General features: G+C 40.1%; 1 protein-coding gene across 1 annotated transcript in view; it reads right to left on the reverse strand.

Moving 5' to 3' along the window:
- Nucleotides 1-7724: 7724 nt before the first annotated feature.
- chsy1 (chondroitin sulfate synthase 1) overlaps nucleotides 7725-26423 on the reverse strand; it is a 60743-nt gene continuing 42044 nt past the window's right edge. The window contains exon 3 of the mRNA XM_053635609.1: nucleotides 7725-10363. Within this exon, the coding sequence (XP_053491584.1) occupies nucleotides 8768-10363 (1596 nt within the window). The 3' untranslated portion in view covers nucleotides 7725-8767. The remainder of the gene's footprint in view (nucleotides 10364-26423) is intronic.

Consider the following 26423-nt stretch of genomic DNA (forward strand, 5'->3'; position numbering starts at 1 on the left):
CAAGCCACCTCCTGGCATATTTTTGGGAGGTGGGAGGAAACCAAAGAACCCAGTGGAAACCCACACATACATGGGGAGAACATTTGAAACTATAAAACTCAGGATCAGACCAGGGAGTATGATCGATCGGAGTGCTAGCTCAGTAGTGAAGGATCTGCACTATGGACCAGAAGATTGAGTTGGCAAAAACCATAACACCCTCCTTTGCACAGTTTTTCTGTCTGGTTCCACCTAGCAGCTTAAAGTGGCTTTAGTTTGCCTCTATGCTCAGACTGAAAAGTTGTAGGGAGAATAACAGATGGTTTTCTGTTCAGTTTTCCATTAATGCTCCAAGTCAAGCCCCTTTTTGAAATCAAGAATCATTAACCATCCAAAAGTACCCTTGAGGAGCCTTATTTATTTATTTATTTAGCTTGGGTATGTTTAGAGCTGCCTCTCTTATTAGTTCCTTTGAATAAGTATGTTTGGTAAAAGTCTGATTTAATCATTATAAAGCAGTAACTCTATGTGAATTTATAATGGTTTCATATTGTATTTTCTCATTGTTCTAGCATTAGCACCAAAACAAACCCAGACAAATGAAAGAGGGTGGTACCCGTTTATGAAAGGACAAGGCATCAGCACTGGCTCTGGCTAGAAAAAAAAAACAAAAACAAAATCAACAGCTCAGGCTTATGTAATGTTTTGTGCTTTCCGCAGTCTCGGGATCATATTGTGAAGCAGTGGAAATTAAACACAAAATGCAATACAGCAGGTCAGCAAGTTCCAACAACCACAGATGTTTCCAGATTTGACATGACTCTCCAACACGATGTAACCCTGAACAGCACTCTCTCTCTCTCTCTCTCCCCCAACCAGTCCAAGGATGTTATATCCACCATGTCATGTTCTTGGTTTAGAACTTAAACAAGTAATATCAGTAAAGGAGAACCTTATTCTGAGAATCAGCAATGGTACTGATTCTCTACACCTCATCCTGCTCACAATGTAGCTGGCAAACCACGACTAACAATAGCCAAATCAGCAACAAGCCCCCATATTGCACAATAACACAATGCTCTTGTGCAACAAGAAGGTGTGACTCAAACACAATACAAGCAGCGACAGTTTCAAAGAATGGGATGTTCCAAAACAGTACATTTTGATTAACTACATAAAGCTGAAATTGTTGAATAATTGTGAAGCCATGAGGACTTCAAAACCCTTAAAATCTGGTTGGTACAAAATATAATTAGATAACCAGAACCAGTTTTAAAATTTAAAAAAAAATTCCCATAGCCTTTTGGCATCAGAATTATTCAGCAATTTCAGCTTTATATATACTCAGCAAAAAAAGAAACGTCCCTTTTCTCAGGAGACTGTATTTTAAAGATAATTTTGTAAAATCCAAATAAGCTTTACAGATCTTTATTGGAAAGGGTTTAAACAATGTTTTTCATGCTTGTTCAATGAACCATAAACAATTATTACACATGCACCTGTGGAACAGTCCTTAAGACACGAACAGTTTACAGGCGGTAGGCGATTAAAGTCACAGTTACAATAACTTGGACACTAAAGATACCTTTCTACTGACTCTGAAAAACACCAGAAGAAAGATGTCTAGGGTTCCTGCTCACCTGTGTGAACATGCCATAGACCTGCTGCAGGGAGGCATGAGGACTGCAGATGTGTTCAGAGCAATAAACTGCAATGTCTGTAATGTAAGACGCATAAGACAGTGCTACAGGGAGACAGGAAGGACAGCTGATCGTCCTTGCAGTGGAAAATTACATGTAACCATGTGTTCCCCCCAGACGTGATGGAGAACTTGCGAATGCCTAGGCGGAAGAGTGGAGAAACATCTCACAGCAAGAACTGACAAATCTGGTGCAGTCCATGAGGATGAGATGCACTGTAGTACTTAAAGCAGCTGGAGGACACCATATACTGACCGTTACTTTTAATATTGACCCCCCTTTGTTCAGGGAATCATTATTCCATTTCTGTTCATTAAATGGCTGTGAAACTTGTTCAGCTTATGTCTCAGTTGTTGAATGTTTTTATGCTAATACAAATATTAACCCATGTTAAGAAATTTGCTGGAAAGAAAAGCAGTTTAATGTGAGATGACTTTTTATTTTTTTTGCTGAGTGTAGTTAATCGAAATTTACTCTTTTGGAACATCCCATTCTTTGAAACTGGTCAGAGCCACTGATTATTTTCCTATTAAAACATGCCTCATTGTGGTTTATACCACAAACATTAGGGATTAATTAATTACTTGATTAATTAAAGAACACCCCACTACTTTTTATTCTTCTATAGTTTCACTAAATGTTATGGAACACCTGCGAAAGAAGTTGTCACTTTTCTTCTAGCAGCTACAAACAGTTGTCCCCACACCAGCCTCTTTCTTTTCCTCTCTTGAAAGTTAAAACAAAAATGCAGCTTATCCTGTTACTGACTAACCATGGAGCAAAAAGCTCTGCCTCCTGAAAGCTTTTGCCTAAAAACTGTTACAAGGCGCTAGAACTGGGTACTCCTTCCATAAATGTTCAACTTCTTCTCACAGAAAACTTACGTATCAACAATTACACACTTTAATAATAAATAAATAAATCTGTTTATGTGGAGCATCTGCCATACAAGCACATGTATAAGCTGTTACCATAGAAACGATAACATGTTCATATCATTATAGTTTAATATAAACCTGTGATTTGCCTTGTAGCCAGAAGTACTGTCAGAGCTGCTGTGAGAGAAAATGATTCAGTATCATCTGGCCAATCAGCCATGTTGTGGTATAACTCTAGGTAGTGTATTGCTTTGTAACACTGCCACATGATTTTCCCCAACTGAAGCATTTTATATGCAAGCCACATTGACTGGAGAGGCTTATTCACCATTCTTCCAGACTGTTTCCAAATCCCAAGAGTGCGAAACGTGGCTAAATTCAAGCCTATGAAAAGAGATGGAAGGTTTTGTGAGAAGGAGGACTGTCAAACTTTAAATAGCCCTTTTTCGTATTTGCTTGGCATGCTTGCTGGTTACCACTGCCTGCTAACAGACTACTGGCAAGCTTCCCTTGTTGGCGATCTCTTAAAAGTGCAAGCCCTGTGAAATCGTTTAATTAGGACTCTTGATCAAGATTCCCTTGGTCAGTTTGCTCCATGAAACAGGCTTTTTATGGAGTCTCGTGCTGACTGCTGTTACTTACAGTGAGGGAAAGAAGTATTTGATCCCCTGCTGATTTTGTACGTTTGCCCACTGACAAAGAAATGATCAGTCTATAATTTTAATGGTAGATTTATTTGAACAGTGAGAGACAGAATAACAACAAGAAAATCCAGAAAAACGCATGTCAAAAATGTTATAAGTTGATTTGCATTTTAATGAGGGAAATAAGTATTTGACCCCCTCACAATCAGAAAGATTTCTGGCTCCCAGGTGTCTTTTATACAGGTAACGAGCTGAGATTAGGAGCACACTCTTAAAGGGAGTGCTCCTAATCTCAGCTTGTTACCTGTATAAAAGACACCTGTCCACAGAAGCAATCAATCAATCAGATTCCAAACTCTCCACCATGGCCAAGACCAAAGAGCTCTCCAAGGATGTCAGGGACAAGATTGTAGACCTACACAAGTCTGGAATGGGCTACAAGACCATTGCCAAGCAGCTTGGTGAGAAGGTGACAACAGTTGGTGCGATTATTCGCAAATGGAAGAAACACAAAAGAACTGTCAATCTCCCTCGACCTGGGGCTCCATGCAAGATCTCACCTCGTGGAGTTGCAATGATCATGAGAACAGTGAGGAATCAGCCCAGAACTACACGGGAGGATCTTTCAATGATCTCAAGGCAGCTGGGACCATAGTCACCAAGAAAACAATTGGTAACACACTACACCATGAAGGACTGAAATCCTGCAGTGCCCGCAAGGTCCCCCTGCTCAAGAAAGCACATATACATGCCCATCTGAAGTTTGCCAATGAACATCTGAATGATTCAGAGGACAACTGGGTGAAAGTGTTGTGGTCAGATGAGACCAAAATGGAGCTCTTTGGCATCAACTCAACTCGCCGTGTTTGGAGGAGGAGGAATGCTGCCTATGACCCCAAGAACACCATCCCCACCGTCAAACATGGAGGTGGAAACATTATGCTTTGGGGGTGTTTTTCTGCTAAGGGGACAGGACAACTTCACCGCATCAAAGGGACGATGGACGGGGCCATATACCGTCAAATCCAGGGTGAGAACCTCCTTCCCTCAGCCAGGGCATTGAAAATGGGTCGTGGATGGGTATGACAATGACCCAAAATACACGGCCAAGGCAACAAAGGAGTGGCTCAAGAAGAAGCACATTAAGGTACTGGAGTGGCCTAGCCAGTCTCCAGACCTTAATCCCATAGAAAATCTGTGGAGGGAGCTGAAGGTTCGAGTTGCCAAACGTCAGCCTCGAAACCTTAATGACTTGGAGAAGATCTGCAAAGAGGAGTGGGACAAAATCCCTCCTGAGATGTGTGCAAACCTAGTGGCCAACTACAAGAAACGTCTGACCTCTGTGATTGCCAACAAGGGTTTTGCCACCAAGTACTAGGTCATGTTTTGCAGAGGGGTCAAATAGATATTTCACTCATTAAAATGCAAATCAATTTATAACATTTTTGACATGCGTTTTTCCTGGATTTTCTTGTTGTTATTCTGTCTCTCACTGTTCAAATAAATCTACCATTAAAATTATAGACTGATCATTTCTTTGTCAGTGGGCAAACGTACAAAATCAGCAGGGGATCAAATACTTTTTTCCCCTCACTGTAGATATTCTAGACAGCAGGGGCTGAAAGATTTGAACAAACAGATGTATAGTTTAAAAAGAAAGACTACCAAATACTATACACAAAGGTTTTAATCAATGAGCCAAAACAGTGTCTCTGAAGTTAGTTTTAGTTGGGACTTGAGATACGAGGCTAATTTAGTTAACAAGTTAGAAAAGCTTATGGCCCACAGTTAAGTGACCTACACTGAAGCAGACTTTGAAAACAGTAAGTCTTGACTGACCAGTTGTATTTTGGATAAGGGGGAAATTAGGGGAGAAAAGTACCCGGGGGGTAAACATTAGCTAGCTCACTAAGCTTCAGTGTGCTCCCCAGTCTCTTGCTTTGGTTGCCTGGAAACATCTCTCACTAGCCTAAAATTTGCAGTTAACATAATATAATGAGTGAACTATTTTTCTAGTCAAGTGCATGAACATGGACATGGATAATGGAACAATTATATGATTATCTACTTCTTCTAAGAAAGTGTCTGATCTAGTACCTGATGTGTTTGCCATGTCAACAAAACAGCACTGAAGTGTATTGCACCATCGTGAAGGGCATTTTGTTTGATCATAACCTACATACACTAAATGGACAAAGGTTTGTGGACACCTGACCATCACACCCATATGTGGTTCTTCCCCAAACTGTTGCCACAAAGTTGCAAAACACACAACTGTATAGTATGCCTTTGAATACTGTAGCATCACAATTTCTCTTCACTGGAACTAAACGGCCCCAAACATGTTCCTGCATGACACTGTCCCAAGCACAAAGAGAGCTCCATGAAGACATGGCTGGAGCTGGAATGGAAGAACTCGTTTGGCCTGCACAGAGCCCTGATGTCACTAATGCTTTTGCAGCTCAATGAGCAAATGTCCAGTCATGCTCCAAAATCTAGGGGAAAGCCTTCACAGAAAAGTGGAGGTTTTTATAACAGCAAAAAGGGACTAAATCTGGAATGGGATGTTCAAAAAGCACATATGGGTGTGATGGTCAGATGTCCACAAACTTTTGGCCATATACATCAATCAGCCTTAACATTAAAAGCACCTGCCTAATATTGTGAAGGTTCCCCTTGTGCTACTGAAACAGGAGGCTTGGACTCCACAAAACCTCTGAAGGTGTGTTGTGGTATCTGGCACCAAAAGGTTAGCAGTAGATCTTTTAAGTCCTGTAAGATGTGAGGTGGGGCCTCCATGGATTGGACTTGTCAAGCACATCCCACAGATGCTTGATCAGATTGAGATCTGGGCAATTTGGAAGTCAACACCTTATACGCTTCGTCATGTTCCTTGGACCATTCCTAAAAAATTTTTGCAGTGTGCATTATCTTGCTGACCGAGGCCACTGCTGTTAGGGACACACCGTTGCCATGATGGGGTGTACTTTGTCTACAATAATTTTTTAGGTAGGTGGTAAGTGTCAAAGCAACATCCATATGCCAAGACCAAGGTTTCCCCAGCAGAACACTGCCCAGAGGTTCTTCCATTCCTGGTGCCATCTCTTCCCAAGGTAAGCAACACACATGCACCCGGCCATACATATGATGTAAAAGAAAACATGATTCATCAGACCAGGCCACCTTCTTCCATTGCTCCATGGTCCAGTTCTGATGCTCACGTGCCCATTGTAGGTGTTTTCGGCATTAGATCGTATGGGCACTCTGACCGGTCGGCAGCTATGCAGCCCCAACCGCAGCAAGCTGTGATGCACTGTGTTCCGACACCTTTCTATCATGGCCAGCATTAACTTGATCAGCAATCTGTGCTATAGTAACTCTTCTGTGGGATGGGACCAGACGTGCTAGCCTTCGCTCCCCATATGCATCATTGACCCTGTCTCCGATTCACTGGTTAGCCTTCTTTGGATCACTTTTGGTAGGTACTGACCACTGTATACAAAGAACACCCGACAAGGCCTGCCGTTTTGGAGATGCCCTGACCCAGTTGTCTAGCCATCACAATTTGGCCCTCATCAATCACTCAGTTCCTTACAGTTGCTCATTTCTCCTGCTTCAAACACATCAACTTTAGGAACTGACTGTTCATTTGCTGCCTAATGTATCCCACCCCTTGACAGGTGCCATTGTAATGAGATAATGTTAATTCACTTCACCAATGTTCTGGCTGATTGGTGTAGCATACCAAACAAAAATGTTGTTTTGCAAAGACAAGTGTTTGTAGTTTACTTGTCTGCTGGGCAACTATGATGGGGGGGAGCCCTAACTGCTGAAATTGGTACAGTTTCTTAGTGGTTAGCACGGTTGCCTCACATCTCCGGGGTTGGGGGTTCGAATCCCGCCTCCGCCCCATGTGCGTGGAGTTTGCATGTTCCTCCCCCAATCCAAAGACACATGTTGTAGGTTGATTGGCATTTCCAAATAGTTCGTTGTGCGCATGTGTGTGCAATTATGCCCCGTGATTGGTTGGCACCCTGTTCAGGGTGTCCCCCACCTTCTGCCCCAAGTTCCTTGGGATAGGCTCCCAGTTCCTCTGTGTAGGATAAGAGGTATGGAAAATAGATCGATGGAACTACTGAAATCTGCTTGCCCAGGCTAATGAATTTTCAATCCCTGAGAACTATTACATTAAATGCTGCAGATACTTGATATCACAGTTAAACAAAATACAAAGACAAGCTTTAACAAACTTTTTTCCATTTATTAATATATAACCTTTTTCCCAGTTGGACGGGGGCTAACTGAACAGAAGTACAAAATAAGCACCAGACAGATGGTGGGTCTAACATTGTGGAAGAGCAGTCCATGAGTCCCAAAGGTGAGATGGTTGGAAACACTCCCCCTACCTCCAAACAGCATGGCTCGCACCATGGAGGAATGATCGATTAAGGTCCTGCAGATTGCTTTACAACATTAAAGGTCTAACAAGAAAAAAAAAAACCCCCAACAAAAAACGGTGTGCAGATTTGGTGAGACATTTTGAAAAAACAAAAACAAAAAAAACCACTCTGTGACTATTTCTACATGACTAGGTAATAAGTTGTGGGAGCATTGTAAATAATCCAACGTCAGTACCTCATTCCTAATGTTCATGACTGTGCTACTGCCAGCATACATAACATACGCGCACACACACGCGCGCACACACACACACACACACACACACACACACAAACACCTACAGCAACTGTGCAAAAAATCTTTGGTAACCAAATTAATTGAGTAACAGAAAAACAAATGAACAACTCGATGATTGAGATGGATCAATCGAATACAATCTAATATACACAACGGCAGTCTGATAGCGCTACACGAGACTGCATATTCAATAAATTAGACAGCGGGAATGAGTTGGAAAGTCAAAATCTAGAGCCAGCAGTTCTGTTCACACAAGTCAAAATTCATGAAATGAAAAACAAAAACAAACAAACAAAAAAAAACAACAAACAGTGTCATTGCAGAAAATAAAAATAGGGATCAACAGAAATGCAGACATAGTTTATGGCCCTTAATTGCAATAATTTAGTTATTTTGTTAGCTTTTCCAACAAACACTTGTTTGTGAGGCTTCCTGTAAACATTCACAAATAATACATTAAATTGTTCCTCAACACCACGTTTGCACATCTGAAGTCAGACCCTCATTAAAGCGAGTCTCTCCTCTCTCTCTCACACACACTCACTGTAATTGATGTGCACATCACTGAGGTACACAGTATACTTCGCGTCCTCACACGAGGTGCCATAAATACAATGCTGCTTTTTTTTGGGTTTGTGAAAGAAAAACACACTTTGATGTTCCAACACTTGAGGGTCCATTTTATAACCAATTTCTGGCACTGATAATGTCTTTGCGCTTGTTTTTTTTGTTTGGTGTATACTTTATAAAAGGAGTTATTTCAAAATATATCCACAGAAGTCTGTTTTTTTTAATGAAAAAATAAATTAGGTAGCTGAAAACACCATAAAGAGGAAGACAGGCAGGTAGAGGTCCTTGCTTGCAGGGCCTATGCTGTCCTCATTGAGCCATTGTTTGAACTAGAGATTCGTCGGAAGCCATGGTCATTCTTCTCCAGCCACAGCTCAGCCAGCTGCTGTGTCGAACCATGGGATGAAGCTTTGGAACCCAGGCACATTTTGTACTGTTTGGGATCTAAGTTGGGGTCACATATGACAGGGTGATGTATGTGCACTATGCCAGTGTCTGTGCTCCTGAACAGTTTAATACCCGACTGGACAAATTTGTTAAAGAGGTCCACATCTTCCATTCCCCACCCTTGGATGGAGACGTCAAAGCCACCTGCTTTAACTAGGTCACCTTTGTACACGCAGACAATGCCGAAGCCAAAGTGTCTCCACAAGCCTGTTTTGGAAGTGAACACATAGTGGTTGTTGCTTGGTACTTTTCCCGCGTAGACAACCTTTGGGTCGTACTGGCTAAAGATGATTGGAAAGTAGGTCTGTTCTCCTAATACGGTGTTCGCGCGACAACGCTTGAGGAAATCGGCTGTAAACAGTAAGTCCACGTCACAGTAGAAGAGCAAGGAATCGTTGCTGAAATGGGCGGAGCCGACCTCCAGGGCCAGGGCGCGTGAGAAGGGGCCAGAAACGGGCTCGATCTCCATGTCTGCTTTGGGATATTTTAAACGATACTCTCGCATCAGCTCGATCTGCTTCATACGCTCAGTGTTGTTGTCAGTGTTAAAGAGAAGAATCAGCAGCCTGACGTTCTGGTTTGGAATAAGGCAGATCTTCTCAAAGTTGGCCATAAAGCGTACAAAGATCTCGTAGCGTCCCGCCAGCGGCACGAGGATGTTGATCTTCTTCTCTTTGGGTTCTTGCTGGTCTGTGCCTGAGCCGCTAAGCTTGAAAGGCACAAACTTCTTAAGGGAGCTGGAAAGGAAAGACAGTGAGTCCGATCCCTGGTTGATCTTCGCAGCCAGTGCTTGAGCATCCATCTCGTCCTCTTCCAGAAAGTGGATCTTACTGAAGGTCTGCTGAAGATAAGCGTGTCTCCTGACAGGTACTGTCATGGTCTTCCCTTTGTGCTTTTTGTAAAGTAGCAACAGGTCAAGCACATATTCGGCTCCATACATAGGGTTAACCCTCCGGTAGCCATACTGAATCTCTTTGAAGTCGATGACTCTCCCTCGCGTCTTTGCATTGGCATTAATCATTTCCATAACTTGCATAATGATGTCGTCCAGTGCCATTTTCTGGGAGGAGTCCATGCCACGACGTGGGGGTTGCCCATCCAAGGCAGAGAAAATGTACTTCCCAGTGAGGAACTCCCAATCGAGCACTTCCTCCCGCTGGCGTGGGTGAAACCGCATGAATGAGGGAGGCATACCAAGCTGCATGTCCTCCTTACGCACCTCCGTGTTGCCATATCGGCTCATCTGCACGATCTCGCGGTGAAGCTGAATGGTACGGTGGCGAAGTTCAGCAATTTTGCGGCTCAGCATGTAGCTGTGCAGCCGATACTGATAAGGCGGGTTCTTGTTGGGATGGAGTGTGATGGCCCTGTGGATCTTACTGTTGTGCAGGTCCCGGATGTAGCCCTTCTTATTCGGCTCGTAGTTCTCATAAAACAGCTGCTGCATCTGGAATAGAAAATAATTTTTCTTATTATTTAATTATAATGGAGTTTAACAGCTTTTAAATACGTAAATGAAAGCTTTTTTCTTTTTTAATAAAAGATTTTAATCAATATTATTTACAACACCACTGAATTATCTTCTCTAACAAATAAAGCAATGGAAGCAAAACATTTTAAACTGTCACTACTGAAAGAGTAGTTAGTAGTGGAAAGAGACAACTGAAGAACTATTAACTGCAAAAAAAAAAAAAGAAACTGAATAAGAACAAATGTCATTAGGAAAATGCATCACCTCCACTGTGGTCGTGAAAAACAGACTTTTGATGAAATGTAAAAATGGCATCACAGGAAAATGCTACGCTCATTAGTCCTATTCCACCAATTACTGCTGAAATACAGTTGGGATTCTATTCAGGGGCTGAATAATTTTATAACTGGAGAAGTCATTATAAGTTGCATTTTCAGTTGAATTTGTGGAAACCACTTGAGAAGTATTCGTTGTGTTGAACTATTTCAATTGCTTTCGTTTGATTTGTTCAGTGCAAACAGCTGAAAGTCTGTACATTTTGACAATAAACCTGATTTGTAATGGGGGTTGAATAATTTTGATTGCAACTATACATTGTCATACATTGGCATTTTGAGGCGTAAAAAACAGGACTTTAGATGTCAGACTCAAAGTCTTAAACTGACAATTCACCATCCTAATTAAAATGCTCAGAGTGAAATCTTGGTCTTCAGAAAATTCTGGAGCTTTATATAGCACAACAAAAGGCCTACAGCTTCTTTCACCCAGGACTGAACCATTTTCATCAGTGTTTCTTGAAGAAAGTTACAGCACAACCTGTAAAAGAAAGTGAAAATTGGACTCCAGCAGTGCTCCCAAATCCACTGCCTACTGACTATGCTAGAAAGGGATCAATCTTTAAGCTAAACAGTGCCAGTATGCCAGGTCAAAGGCATCCAGCTGTGACCCTGAGTGACAGGTAATAGCAAGCTGGCTCATCCTGCTGTTCGCTCAGTCAATAGGAAGCCCTCTAATTAGCCGACCTCTGGTTACTTCCTTAATTATTGTGACATGGCTCATTATAACAATTCTCTCATGCACTGTGACCAGGTCACTTTGTGCTAATGGTTGTTGAGTGGCAAGCGAGGAAACAAAAGCAGAAGTCACCGTCAATCTCGGCCACGTCAAAGTCAATTTATAGTGCACTTTTAAAAACAACAAGTGTTTACCAAAGTGCTGTACAAACATAATCAGAATAAAACACTAAACACACAAAACAAGAACAAAATCATAAAAACAGCTCTCATACACAGTTAAACACCAAGGAGTTAAAATGAGTTTTAAGACTAGATTTAAAAGCAGAAAGTGTCTGGGCCTGCCTAACATGTAAAGGCAAATATTTCCAAAGTTTTGGGGGCTGCGATTGCAAAAGCACAGTCATACCTACTTTTCAGCCTTGCTTGAGGAACGACCGAAAGTAACTGCTCAGAGGACCCAAGTGCTCTTGATTGAGCATGTGGTTGTATTAAAATCAGACATATCTTAGGGCTAGTCCATTTAACTATTTAAATACTAAAACCTTAAAATCAATTCTAAAATGAACAGGAAGCCAGTGAAGGGAGGCCAATATTGGTGTAATATGTTCTCGCTTGCGGGTTCCTGTTAACAGACGAGCAGCAGCATTCTGTACCATCTGTAAATGTGTTAGGGGGCTTGGCTAACACCTACATAAAGCCCATTGCAGTAGTCAAGGCGAGTCGAAATAAAAACCATGTTCAACCCTTTCAAAATCGTTAAAAGACAGAAAAGACTTGACTCTGGATAATTGCCTCAACTGGAAAAAAAAAAAATAGACTTAATGACTGAATTAATCTGCTTATCCAGTTTAAAGTCACTATCCATAACAAAACCCACAACATATGCGTGCTTTATACAAAATATGCAGCCAGATGTGCAGGTAAGGGTGGCTGGTAAGACTTCAGACAAGACATAATACTCCAAGCTCAACTGACCAAAAAAAAAGAAAGCGTTTCAGGGAAGATTCAATAAATCTCTTGTATAAAGCTATGATAAGAGTGACACAGATGTGCAATACATTTTAACTCATGAAATCAAAGAAATTTGAGTGTCTCACTGCTTGAACAGAGCATCAATAAGCCAGTGTGCAAATGTAATTAAGGGTGAACAAATACAAATATGGGGACTGGGTAACTTTCCAATATAGTGCTCATTTACCGAAAATGAAATAAAAAATGTCCAACATCCGACAATCATGTGATACTACGTGGTATAAGCCTACACAAACGAACAGACAAAACGGAATGACAGATCTAGACCAGAGGTGGGCAATCTTATCCAGAAAGGGCCGGTGTGGCCTGGAACAAAAACCTGCACCCACACCGGCCCTTTCGGGACAAGATTGCCCACCCCTGATCTAGACCAATGTCACTGTGTTCAAGGGGGAGAACCACAGCATCTTCCTACAATACAAGTTGCCTAATAAAACATCTTTAGGAGTTCTCTGCTAGCAGTACATGGTGGCAACCAACACTGCAACAAATGCAGGCTCTGTGACAAAAAATGTCAAGAATGCTGGGTAAGGGAAAATGACAGCTCTTACCCAGTATGTTGTCCTTGATGAACAGCCAGTATCGGCTCCATGACAAAGAATTCACACACAGATCAATGAGATAACATTATAAAGAACAGGTCTGGTAGCATAAATGCACCTTTCATGCCGATTATGGAAACCACAGAAACACAGAGTTAAATACAATCTTCTGTGTCATACCTGACTGCTTAATACTACCTTTTTTTTTATGGCTTACAGCTCACAGAAATAAAAAATCCAGTATCTCAAAATATTAGAATAAACAATTTATAACACAGGAATGTTGACCTGAGAAAAGCTCAAATCATCTAATTAACGCAAAACACCTGCAAAGGTTTCCTGAGCCTTTAATCTCTCAGTCTGGTTCAGTACACACAACCACGATCATGGGGAAGTGGAAAGTAAATTTTGCATTTCATTTGGAAATCAAGGTCCCAGAGTCTGGAGGAAGAGTGGAGAGGCACAGAATACAGGTTGCTTGAAGTCTCCACAGTCAGTAATTTGGGTGCCATGTCATCTGCTGGTGTTGGTCCACTGTTTTCTCAAGTCGAGAGTCAATGCAGCGTCTACCAGGAGATTTTAGAGCACTTCATGCTTCCATCTGCTGATGAGCTTTATGGAGATGCTGATTTCCTCTTCCAACAGGACTCGGCACCTGCCCACAGTGCCAAAACTACTAGTAACTGGTTTGCTGACCATGGTATTACTATGCTCGATTGGCCAGACAACTCGCCTGACCTGAACCCCATAGAGAATCTATGAGAGACACCAGACCCAACAATACAGACGAGCTGAAGGCCGCTATCAAAGCAACCTGGGCTTCCATAACACCTCAGCAGTGCCACATGCTGATTTCCTCCACATAACACTGCATTGATGCAGTAATTCCTGCAAAAGGATTAAAGCCCCGACCAAGTACTGAGTGCATAAATTAACATACCTTTCAGAAGTTCAACATTTCTGTATTATAAATTCTTTAAGGCTCGAACCTATACATGCAAGTGTTATGGCTATACAGTGGTTTTCCAACATTGTGTGTATGCATGCATTTTTCCATTAAAATTTCCATTTTTCCTCAACACTTTTATCCAAGCATTTAACTATGCACCCATGTGTACTCAAATGTTATTTCTTTGCTTGAATTTGCTTGTATCCTTTCTCATACTTTGAGACTTTTTAATACTTAGAATCCTATGATCAACATAACTATTATTTATGAAAATATTTAAACAGTCACTTTTAGACAGCAGATGTATCCCTGAAATGAAGAACACTGCTGCTTATTATTAAAAAGAGAGAATGAATTCCCAGGCATTGCAATAACACTAGCCTCAAAATATCCCTGTGCCTAACAAAATACATTACTGCTAGACAAAACCATTTAATCCCTACAGATGAAGACGTGAAAGCCAGGGGGGGGGGCCTTTTAGGCCACGTTACGCTACGTTAGAGGCTCTTGGCTTATTGACACGGAGACCAAAGAAAAACACCAAAGTATCAGTGACATTTTCAAAAATAAATTCGATCTTTAATCCAAGTATGAGGTATACCGGTACACTTAGATACAACAACCTGATAAAGCACCATATAAAAGGTCATTTTATTCCTGTTTACTTCAAGCTTTGGCAGCTGGATGCAATTTGATAAAGTTGCCATCTTTTAAGACACATTTTCTGAACAGAACACTTCAGACCAAATCAATAATATTTAAAATTCTGCTTGTTTATGTGCCTTGGGCTGATAATGACCTAATGCAAACACTCAAAATGACTTAAGTACTGCAAATGAAGTTCAAATACAGGGATGTGGTCTGGTTTATGAGGATTCAGTCAGAGAGGAAGCAGCTCAGGTTCTGTTCTATTATCCTCATGTAACGCAGCAAAACTAGCAGACTAGAAATAAAATATGACAGTTGAATAAAGTAGTTTGGTAAAATGAGAAAATCTCAAGAGCACAAGGGAAAATAATTCATTTGCAGTAGCTGTAAGATTTGCATTAGTAGTCAATTTAATTTTCTTCCAAATTCATCCAGGTAAACATTAAACCTTAGTAACTAATATTGTACCAATATGGCCAATACCAGCAACTTTTACTAAAATTATTATTTTTTTTTTACTACACTTACACCATACACAGTTATTTCCTTATAACAGACATTTCCTTACTCCACCCATGCTCATGAAATTATCCAAAATCAGTCAATTCTGCAACAGCAGTGCAATGTATAAAATCATGTGTATACAGGTCAAAAGCTTAAGTAAACGTTCACATAAAACATCAGAATGAGGAAAATCTCAGTGACTTTGACAGTGGCATGGCTGCTGGTGCCAAATGGGCTGGTTTGAGTATTTCAGAAACTGCTGATCTCCTGGGATTTTTCATACACAACAGTCTCTAGTGTTTACTAGAAATGTGCGAAAAACAAAAAACATGCAGTGTTTTTCTGCAGGCAGAAAAAGCCTTGTTGATTAAAGAGGTCAGAGGAGAATGGCCAGACTGATCTGAGCTGACAGGAAGTCTACGGTAACTCAAACAAACAACCGTGGTGAACAGAAAAACATCTCAAAGCACATATGAACAAAACAAGAACGGGAATCTGAGGTTACAGTGGGCACAGGCTCACCGAAACTGGACAGTTGAAGATTGGAAAAAGATCAGGCCTTGTTGTTTCAAACTTTCAGTAAGCCTGTGCCCACTGCCGCCTCCACTTCCTGTTTGGCTGACAGTAGTAGAACTCGATCTTGTAGCCGAACGACTTCAAAGGGTCGGCATGTTACACATTTCCAGATGTTTTTCTGCTCAACAATTGTATTTAATGGTTATTTGAGTTACCCAACATGCCTTAGAATTTGAATGCATTTCACTATTCAGAAGGCTGTACTATTATAATGCCACAGACAGTAATCATTAGCAGTAGAACTAGACTATGAGCTTACATCACAAACATACATCACACTCAGAACCCTGTCACTGGCTCAATGACTGTAGCAGATATGAAACAGATTTTGGGGAAATTATTTAAACGTGCTAACTAATGTTACATGACATGCATCAGTGATTCATTCAATTAGAAATATAGTTTCAAAGTGGTAGTCCTTCCTGCTGTGACACTGCAGTCCTCCAGCTCTTACAAGTCGGTGTCAACAATTTTAGTCAAAACCATTGTTCCAGTCATCAGCATTTGTGTTCAGCATGTTGCCAGACTAAGTTGATTTGCTCCACTTCTCCCTCCTTTGCTGGAAAATACCAACTTCAAAAGTACCCATAAAAAAATTAATACTTGAAAAGACGTTTCTTGTTGAAAAACCCCACCATTAAACACATCCTCTTTTCCTGAATTATGTTCATGTGTAGGCTATAATTCTCCATCAGGCTTGCTGCACATTGCTCTTTAGATGCACGTGTTAAACCTTGTGTGTGTTATTTCAGTGCTTACACAAGGTTGTAATACATCAGTGCTCAGTGACTGGCATGACTGCGTCGAGAGCGGTCCTTCAGCAGTGCTATGGCATTGTACATCAGCCTGAAGGTGAGGCACTGAGGTGACTAACTACAATTTATCTGCTACAGAAAACACATCACTGCCATTGAGGCAAGCTAATTGAAAAATGCCTGTTTAAATGGGCTCTGCTGTAGCATAATGAATGCTATTTAGAGGACAACCCATGTGCTTGTTTAAGATTAGCGATTACTGCCAAGATGCTGACCATAACCAGTGAGGGACAGTAAAAGCCTTGAAAGCTTCAGGCAACATTTATGAGACCAGAGCACTAAAGAGTCACAGTGGGAGGCCTACAGCAGGAAACAGCACATTTGCTTGTAACAAAAGATGACAAAATGATGACAAAAAAAAAAATGGCCCAATTATTCTACATAACCAAGTTTTACAAACAGAAACTGAGGAACAACAGACTAGAAGTGAGGGATGTACCAAACAGTACACCACCATAGGGCTACACTTACACTTAGAACACAATGCTGTTGAATGCTCGATTCTGATTGGTCAAAAGGTGTTGATTAATAGTCAATATTTATCAGCATAGGTCATATTATTTTTTCCTTTAGTAACAATGTACATAGAGTGTACAGTCCAGATAAAAGAATGACAAACATGTAATAATAGATATGGTTAAGTGTTCTGTGAGGAGATATTTATTTAACGTTTATGGAAGGAGTTTTCCATGTGAAAAGGTCACCAGGACAGAACAACTTACAATTCGCTGTTTCTTGGTAAAATAAATAAAAATCAAATCAATCAGTGACCAAATGCTCTGGGATATGATGAATAAAACATTCCATGATTTGCTGTTATTGGAAAATACAGTGACTATGTTTACATACACATCAATATTCTGAATTAATTGGAATTTGGCAATATTCTAATTAGCACCAAGTCATGTAAATGTTGCAATCTGATTGCCCAATTCAGATCAAGACAATATTCTGATTCTCATCCCTGGAATATTCCTGTTTTAACCGGAAATTTGTTGCACGTAAAGAACTTCTGAAGAAAATCCACTGTAAGGAGATATATGCGCATGCTCAGTCCACAAGGAATTGTGGGTGCTAACAGATGCTTAGCTGTTGGCAAGGTATTTAGGAACGGCAACTCGTCCATACTTAACCATGTATACAAGAATATTCTGATGCCTGTATGCATATAAACATTGTATTCGGAATATGGCTGCAACCTGAATATAGACCTTAAACAGAATTTGATGTGCTTGTAAACATAATCAGTAACACTGCTGTGCATCAGGCCACATCAGTCCATTATTTTCCTAGAACAGCACACCCAGATATAATGTTTTCATTGTTCTGCTGTGGTTAACTGATAACTTATTGATAATAGTGACAATACAACAGCAGAGAAATTCCCCAACATGAGAACACACAACCCCAATTAGGTTTTATGCAAGATAAAACATCACTGTGTGAAAATAAGGCTGTATTTCCATTTTCTACCATGACATCTATTTCTATATGTGGTTTTTTGTTGCAAAAAAATTGGACTGACCAGATGTAATGCGTTTTACATGACACCTGTAGAAATTGCCATTAATTCAGTCACACAGGCACAATAACACTACTGAACAGTTTAAGCACAAATTCTTCTAATTTGATACTACAGTTTCCATTGCAAAGCATAAACCAAAGAGCCATTGCCATCATTTATACAATAGCTTCAAAAAATGCCAACTAAATAAAATAATAAAGATTTGGGATTGAGTGTTTTGGTGTTCAATTACAGCACAGCTGGGATCTGGAAGGTAAAGTTCCTTACTCCAGTCGTTCTCATCACTTTTGTGCCCAGCTGTAACTCACCAAGAGAGAAGGTTCGATTTCACAACCTCTCTCCTCTGAACACCCCCTAAAATCATACCAGAGGAACCCCCCCTTTCTGCGTGCAGGAGACACGACTACAACGAAACCCTTTGGCTGTGTAATCCACTTCTGTAGAAGTTACGGAGCAAAGCCTTGGCTTCATATATAACCAATTATCAGTTAGAATAAACACTTAAATCCTCTGCACGAGAGAGGAAGAACATTAAAATGTCTAGATTATACCACAGATGGAAACAATTGCTACAGTTTTATGGACTACACCATGATACGATATGGCCAAAAGTATGTGGACGCCCGGCCATCACACCAATACGTACATGTTAAATATCCCATTCCAAATTTGGTCTCGCTTCACAGTTATAGTAACCTCCACTCTTCTGGGAAGGTTTTCCACTAGATTTTGGAGTGTGGCTGTGAGGAATTGTGCTCATTCAGTTACAAGAGCATTAGTGAGGTCAAGCACTGCTGTTGGGTGAGGAGGCCTGGAGCACAGTCAGCATTTTGGTTAATCCGAAAGATGTTTAGTGGGGTTAAGGTCAGGGCTCTGTGCAGGCCACTTGAGCTCTTCCTCTCTAACTTTGGCAAACTATGTCCTCAAACATTGCTTTGTACACAGGGGCATCATCATGCTGGAACAGGTTTGGGCCCTTTAGTTCCTGTGAAAGGACATGTCTTTGTATGCAGCAGCATTTAAGCATCATATACAAACACGTGCTTACCATTTCGTAGCAAAAGTTTGGGGAAGAAATCACATGGGTGTGATGGTCAGGTGTCCACATACTTTTGGCCATAGCTTGTTTGGGGACACTAGATGAAATAAATTAATTACAAGACACTTGAACCCAATCAAAATAAACAAATATCTATGGATCTATCTATCCATCATCATACCCAGAGTTAGGCGAGTGAACAATAGTTTTTAAAAGAAATTCCCCAGATTGTTTGGAAATGGCAGTTAACACCGATTTGACAGATCTTTGTGGTGGTATATTATTAAAAGTTTAGACATGTGGTGACAATTTTCACATGAACTTCAAACTGCTATGTTTAATCCACAATGACTGAAGATTGGAGCAAACAGCTCTGACATTTAATGCTACAAAAAAAAGACACTGCTGACCAAATACATGAAAATCTCTCAAAGCTGTACCACAGGTTTTGTCCCATGTGCCATTAGTCATGTCATGCTTTGAATGGCTGTACACTTGTGTGTGCATGTTTAGTCAAGCTGAAAAGAGGATGTTGGCAAGTGCACATTTCAAAGGGATTATTCTACAGAGGCTTAGTTTTATCTGTGCTGTTATGTCTGATTTAGGATGGTATTCCACCAAGCTTCATGTCCATGACAAAAACTAACATAGGAAAAGAGTTTTGCTCCTTATTTACATCTTAAGGTTAGCCAAAAATCTTCCGTCTTCCACAGAACTATAAAATTCAATAATTATCCTACTTCATAAATAGTGAAAGGCTTTCACTTTGGAAAAAGGTTTTATGGCTGGACCCTTTGTTTTCCTACACAATGTTCATCTTTCACTGTAATCAAACCTTAGGGACAGAGATGGGCTTTTAATGAAAAACCAATGATTTAGCTGTCACCACCTGTACAATGGATCATTATAGAGAATAATCAGTCCCTGGGGTCCCTCTCTAAAGAAAAGACTGCCTCAGATAGAGAGCAAAGTCAAAGAAAATGGATGATTTTGTCTCACATGATTATTTATGGTCCACACATTAGGGATAAGAATACACCAGGGCAGCACATCAATGCACACAGACTCTGAGCAGAGCAGATGGTGATTAGGGCCTTAATTGAAAAAGCCAACGATGTTATGGAGAGTGGGTTTTGTGCAGTACTGCATGGACATGTTTGATGAAATGAAGAGCCACACTCCATCATGGCCACCAGTAGTAGTAGTAGTAGTAGTAGTAGTAGTAGTAGTAGTAGTAGCAGCAACTACTAAATCTTACTGTGATAGGCTATTTTGAATAACAACGAAACATCTCTGGGAAATTTCAAAGTTCATTTCATCTCTGTCCAATGGCGATGATCGTCAACAAGTGTAATGTGTATAAGCAAGCATGTTTGGCTAGCTAACATGGAACAAACTATGCCATGGACCCAAAATGAACAAACATGTGAGCAAACACTGGCCACAATTTGCAACTACAGTCATGTGGAAAAAAATAAGTACACCACATGGAAATTGTTGGCTTTTTATTTGTTGTTGACCTATTTGGACAAGCAAACATTTCATCTTTGAAACAGTGCCGTATTTTTTCACACGACTGTATATTGATTAACTGGAGGCCGAACATTGGATTTCTTAAGTTTCTTACTACCTACTGTTAGCTAACCATATTTAATTAGTAATCCTACCAAACATTGTAAAATTTAGCCTGTGTTATGTTAGCTATAACTTTTTTTTTTTGTACTTTGTTAGAAGACAGACAAATGTTTCCTAGGTGTGTGCCTTTTCTGTCCAGTGGGGATCCTGCACAGGCCATACTGTACACAGATAGGTGTAGCCACATTATGTCATTTCCTGTGGATGCCAATTAGTATTTTACTTCACACTAGATCAACATCCCTATAAGAGATCATTGGGTCTAACTTGGCCCCGGTATTATGAAAGGTCTAGCTGTGCCCCTGTTCACAATACACATTCTAATCATTCTCAAGAAAAAGACTTTGGATGACAAGTAGTCTTTCCAAATGCATAATGGACTGTTTGGTGAAGCATAATTTGGTTTAAATAGGGGGAGGGGGAAAAAAGCACGACAGTCTAACTGAACGCTTCATATTCACTTAACAAAAATTCAGGCCCTCTGTTTTGATGGAATGCTTGTTACTTAGTCAAGTGAAACCCTCACGAATAATGCTAACGTGATAAGTGGCGTGATGAGCGGCACCAGCAGGATAGAGTTTCACTTCTGAATACTGCAGCTGCACTTAGACAAGGTGTGTTCGCTCATTCCCAGCTGAATTTTTAATAGAATCTGCTGCATGATAGTAGAAAGGAGGGAAGAAAATAACACTAAAAACATCAAAGTAAAAAGAGGTACTTCCAAGTGTACCCATCCTGTTCCTGCCAGTATAGCTATAGAGTTGTAATGGGATAATAGTCCCATCATTATGAGCATCTCATTTTGAGAGAAATGTAATGTAAGGAGCTGCGTTTTCATCTGCACTTGACTGCAAGTCAAGGGGGAAACGGAGGGAACAGGGAATTGTCAGAGAAGTACAAGTGGGGAATGCAAAGAGGAAAGACTGACTAATTGGCATGCGGTCTGTGTGGACTACAACCTCAAAAAAAACACAAAAAACAAAAACAAAAAAACAACAACAAAAAACAAACAAACAAAACACCACCACTTTCTGATGTGAAGAACATCAGTAGAACCTCAGAGTCCCTGCGTATATTCATAGGACCAAGTACATCTGATCTAACACTTCATTAACAGCCATTTCCTAAGTCAACAACGGTGTGTTGGAGCAGAGAAAAAACATTAATACACCACTGCCTGTACTACCAGCTGTGGATTGCAGTCACGCAAAACGATATTGTGGATCTGGTAAAGAAACCAGTCTGCCAACAGATGACACACTGACAAACCTCAGAGTGCAGCTGCAGAAACACTGCCCTCTTGTACCCTCACACAGTGCTGGAGCTCAATCTACATCAGGTTCAGGACTGCGGTCTCATGGGAATGCCACATGCATAATGGCCATTGGAGTGTTGATTGACAGAAGATACCAACACACATGGTTGAGCCATGTCAGAAAAGAAAACCCTTAAATAGAAACGGCAATCAGCCAATCAGTAAAGGAAAACAAATCAATCAAGCCTTTTCCCATAGACTATCTTATATCTAGTCTGAAGTAAACAGATTGAGAAGAGCCTCATGGCTCCACTCATGAGTTTTGGCATTCACACAAATCAATGACGCAGAACATTCTTTTTTGTTTTCCCTTTTTAAAAGAACAAATACAGCAGTCAGGAGGCCATGTTCTCTGCTTGGTCGGTAAGGTTGGCTCCTGAGGGCAGACTGGTGTGATAACTGAATGACACAGAGCATCCAGATCGTGATCCGAGATAGGCCAGGTAAAACAAACAATACAATACAAATAAGCATGCTATCTAAACCCCTCTTCAGTAAAGGGAACGTGTATCTGATTCTGCACTCTAGAGTGTAGTAAGGTTAACAGACACTACTGACATATCGTCAATGTCTTATTCATGCTACAATAGTGTTTGAGTACTGAATGTTATAATTAGTTCAAATAAGGGCACTTGCTTTGAGCAGACTGGGAGCTTATCATTCCTTAGTCAGGACATTACAGAGGAAGAACACAGGTACACAGATCCTCTCAGTCCCCAAAAAATAATCTATGGAACAAAGAAAACACTGTCAATAGCCCCACAGGCTTTGGCCAACATTGCTTAGGTCTTTGGGAAAATAAGATAAAAAGCCCTTCAACAGAATGGCTGAAGTCTTTATAAAAAGGTCTGGCTTGGTGGGATGGTGCTGAAAGCTTTCTCCCTAGAAGCTTAGGGTTAGATTTCTAACCCTGGCAAGCCTGGTTGCTGCAGGGATTCCAGATCAAGGAGCTGAACAGGAAGTCGAGAGAACAGGAGCTACACTGGTGGTCCGATGCCGGTCAGCAGCTTCGGGTCTGCTTCAAAAGAGGAGGAAACCTTAGATCAGTCACCGCTAACACTATTCTGATCATTGTCAAAAGACACTAATGGCCAAGTTGACATCTGATGGAAATGAGCTTTTCAATTCTCACAATATCCACAAGCTGTGATGTTCAAATGAGCTGAGAAGAAAACGGTGCACTCGATACTTACCAGGTTTAAAGCAGACAAGCACGGCCTGGTTATTAGAGCATGGAATAAACCAAAAGCACCTGCACTGAAAAGGAGCTACAAAGCTCTGCATGCAAAAAATGAGACTGTGAGCAAAAACAGTTAATCAGCCATTTTGTGGTTCAGAAAGAAACAACAGTAAATAAAAATCCCAAACCAAGCTATTATTGAATTACCTTCAATAAAAACTTTGTTCGAGAATCAAAAGTGCGGTCAACCAGACTCGTTTCTTACCAGCCCGCTGTGAACGTGGACTAGAGACATTCAGACTTCAGATTATGTATACCTGTACAGCAGCACCTGTATTTTATGTTGTGTGATATTGATTTTTCCCTGCATCACGATTTTCCATTATAAATAGCTATATACCATGAAAGCGACCACGACTGCATTTCCACCATTTCAGGTTTAAGGAGAGTAGAGGAAGGCAAATCAGCTGTGCTCAAGGAACTGCTTACAATGCCGGGCCAATCACAAAAAACTAAGCTCCATGGTGGATTTTTAGGTGATTCTACAGCAATGTGCAGTACAAAAACAAAAACACACGTTAACAGCCATTCAATGGGAGGCCACACTGACAATGTGGTGAAAAGAGCAACTTAATTGTTGTTATAAAAAATAAAAACATAATTTAGTTTCAGAACTGTGATTAGATTAGGGCTGTAACAACTAATTAATAAAATCGATAATTAAAATAATCAACAACATATTTCATCATGGATTAGCTGAGTCTGTGACGTCACTGACGATAACCCAGTCAATGACGTCTCTTCACTATGGTAAAAAAAACAAAACAAAAAAAAACAAACTAATTTCTATGAATAAAACACATCTGAGAAACAGTGGAGGTCACAGAGCGAGCTGCTGTGGGAAAAGTGTACGATCCAGGCTGTCCAAAACATGAGAATGTTTTATATTAAGCACTTCAAACAAACTCATAAGTGTATTAACCTAGCTTGTCGTGTCAGATGCTGCGACAGATGCGTGTGCTGTTTAATGTGTTCCAGACATGTTTTCTTCAGTGCAGAAATGACATTTTTACCTTTATATCCTTATCTGCAAATGTTCGAAATTCATGCCAGTATTTCCACTCGCTGAGCAAGCGAGTCAAATATGTTGTTTGATGCTATATTTGCAAACAAAAGTGTGTGTTTTAATTTTATTTTATTTTTTTTATGAGAGCAGTAACTGTAATGGGGTTATAACATGTAATTGCATATAAATGTAAGAAGTGTCATACATTTACAAAATAAAGTAAACATGTTACTGTGTTCAAATGAGTGAATGTGTGTGCTAGTGCAGAACATTCAACCTCTTACCAGTTAACACTTAGTTTGTGCTTTTGTTTTTCTTTACCATTTTTAACAGTGACTTAACTTCTGCTTTACAGCTTGTGGACAATCAGTTTTTTTTTGTTTTGAAAATAGTGTGTTAATTTTTTTTTTAAACATCCTTTGCACAATGTATAGCATAGCACACATATTTAATAACTTTCATTGCCTTCAATTTGCACAATGCTTGAAGGACAACACTGGGCAGAATGTGATTTTTTTTCCCAATCCCCCTGAAAATACAGAAAACTAATCGAGTAATCGAATAAATAGTTGACAGATTAATCAATTATCAAAATAATTAGTTGCAGACCTAGATTAGATTGCTTCTGCCACTCATAGGTTATAGGGGAAAAAAAATCTAGTTATCTGTAGCCCAGTCCTTTGTCTGAGAGAGCCATGATGCCTTTGAGATGGAGGACAGTCATCTAAATGGATGAAAGCCAACAAAGGCAGAAATGCATTAGACACAATCATGGAATGGGGGGCAGGGGAGAAAGCGCAAAAAAAAAAAAAAAAAAAAAAAAAAGGCGGAGTATAGCCCTGTAGGCATACAAGATGGCTAGATTTTCTTTGAGATAAGGATAGAAATGAAATAGCCAAACCACAAATCATGCAAAATGTATGAGCAGCATGGGAAAATTTTATGTCAGGTCCTGTTTTCCTCGTTAACTCCCACTATAAATTATATGTCCTTCAGCCAGAAACATCTATCTAGGTGCTTTTGAGAGAATGTCAAAGAGGTTTGTGTACATTCATCCATTATTTAAAGGTTAAAGTGACAAAAATATCTGATAATGTGCAAAATTTTATATTAACCGATGTATGCCTAAACAAACATTTATCACAATACATTGCAAGATCGTCTTTCAGGTTTAGTGTCAGTCCAAGACTGTTCAAGTTTGGATACACCTTGTATGTAATGACTTTTTTTTTTTAATGAAAATGATCGATTTTGGATGCGCAAAACTAATTTCAACCAAACTGATGTTTTGTGATAAAGATGCTTCATGTAAAGCCATTGGAGATTTTTTTTTTAATCTTAAATAACTTGTGTATTATGTAGAGTTGCAATCAAAATTATTCAACCACCACTGCAAATCAGGTTTTAGTTCAACACAACCAATGTGTCCTACCGGGCCTATGGATGGATCCTACCGGGCCATCACAGTCACCTGACTTGAACCCCATAGAAAATCTCTGGTGGGATTTGAAGAAGGCGGTTGCAGCACGCAAACCCAAGAATATTACTGAACTGGAGGCTATTATTTATAAGGAATAAGCTAAGATTCCTCAGGAACTTGTTTACAGCAGGTCATAACAGCAAAAGAGTGCTCTACCAATTACTAAAAATGCTTGCCATGAAGGGTCTGAATGGTTTAGAAAGTGGAGAAGTCATTAGAAGTTGCATTTTCAGTTGAATTTGCCGAAACCACTTGAAGCATTTGTTGTATTTATTTCAACTATTTCAATTGCTTTTGTTTGATTTGTTCATTGCAAACAGCTGAAAGTCTGTACATTTTGACAATAAACCTGATTTGCAATGGGGGTTGAATAATTTTGATTGCAACTGTATACATTTTCAATTATTTGGCTTTTCGCTTACCTAATAGTAAGAGCGACAATAAGGGAAAGGACATGCGTTACAGACAAGTGATCAATACTGGCCTTCATGCTCTCTCATCATTCAATTCCCACTGTTAACCTTCAGTGCAGGAATTAATCAGCTAGCTACAATAGTAAAGCAGAAAACTGCACTTTTAACATTCCATAGTTTACCATTTGATCTTTTACTTCCAGGAATAAAACAGGTTCTCATCTCACCTGTCCAGCTGTATACTGCTCTGCTGCCATACTGTTTTTGAAACTGACAAACATCAGCCATTTAGTGAAATTTA

Source organism: Ictalurus furcatus, chromosome 10 (assembly GCF_023375685.1).
Source record: "Ictalurus furcatus strain D&B chromosome 10, Billie_1.0, whole genome shotgun sequence".
NCBI lineage: Eukaryota > Metazoa > Chordata > Actinopteri > Siluriformes > Ictaluridae > Ictalurus > Ictalurus furcatus.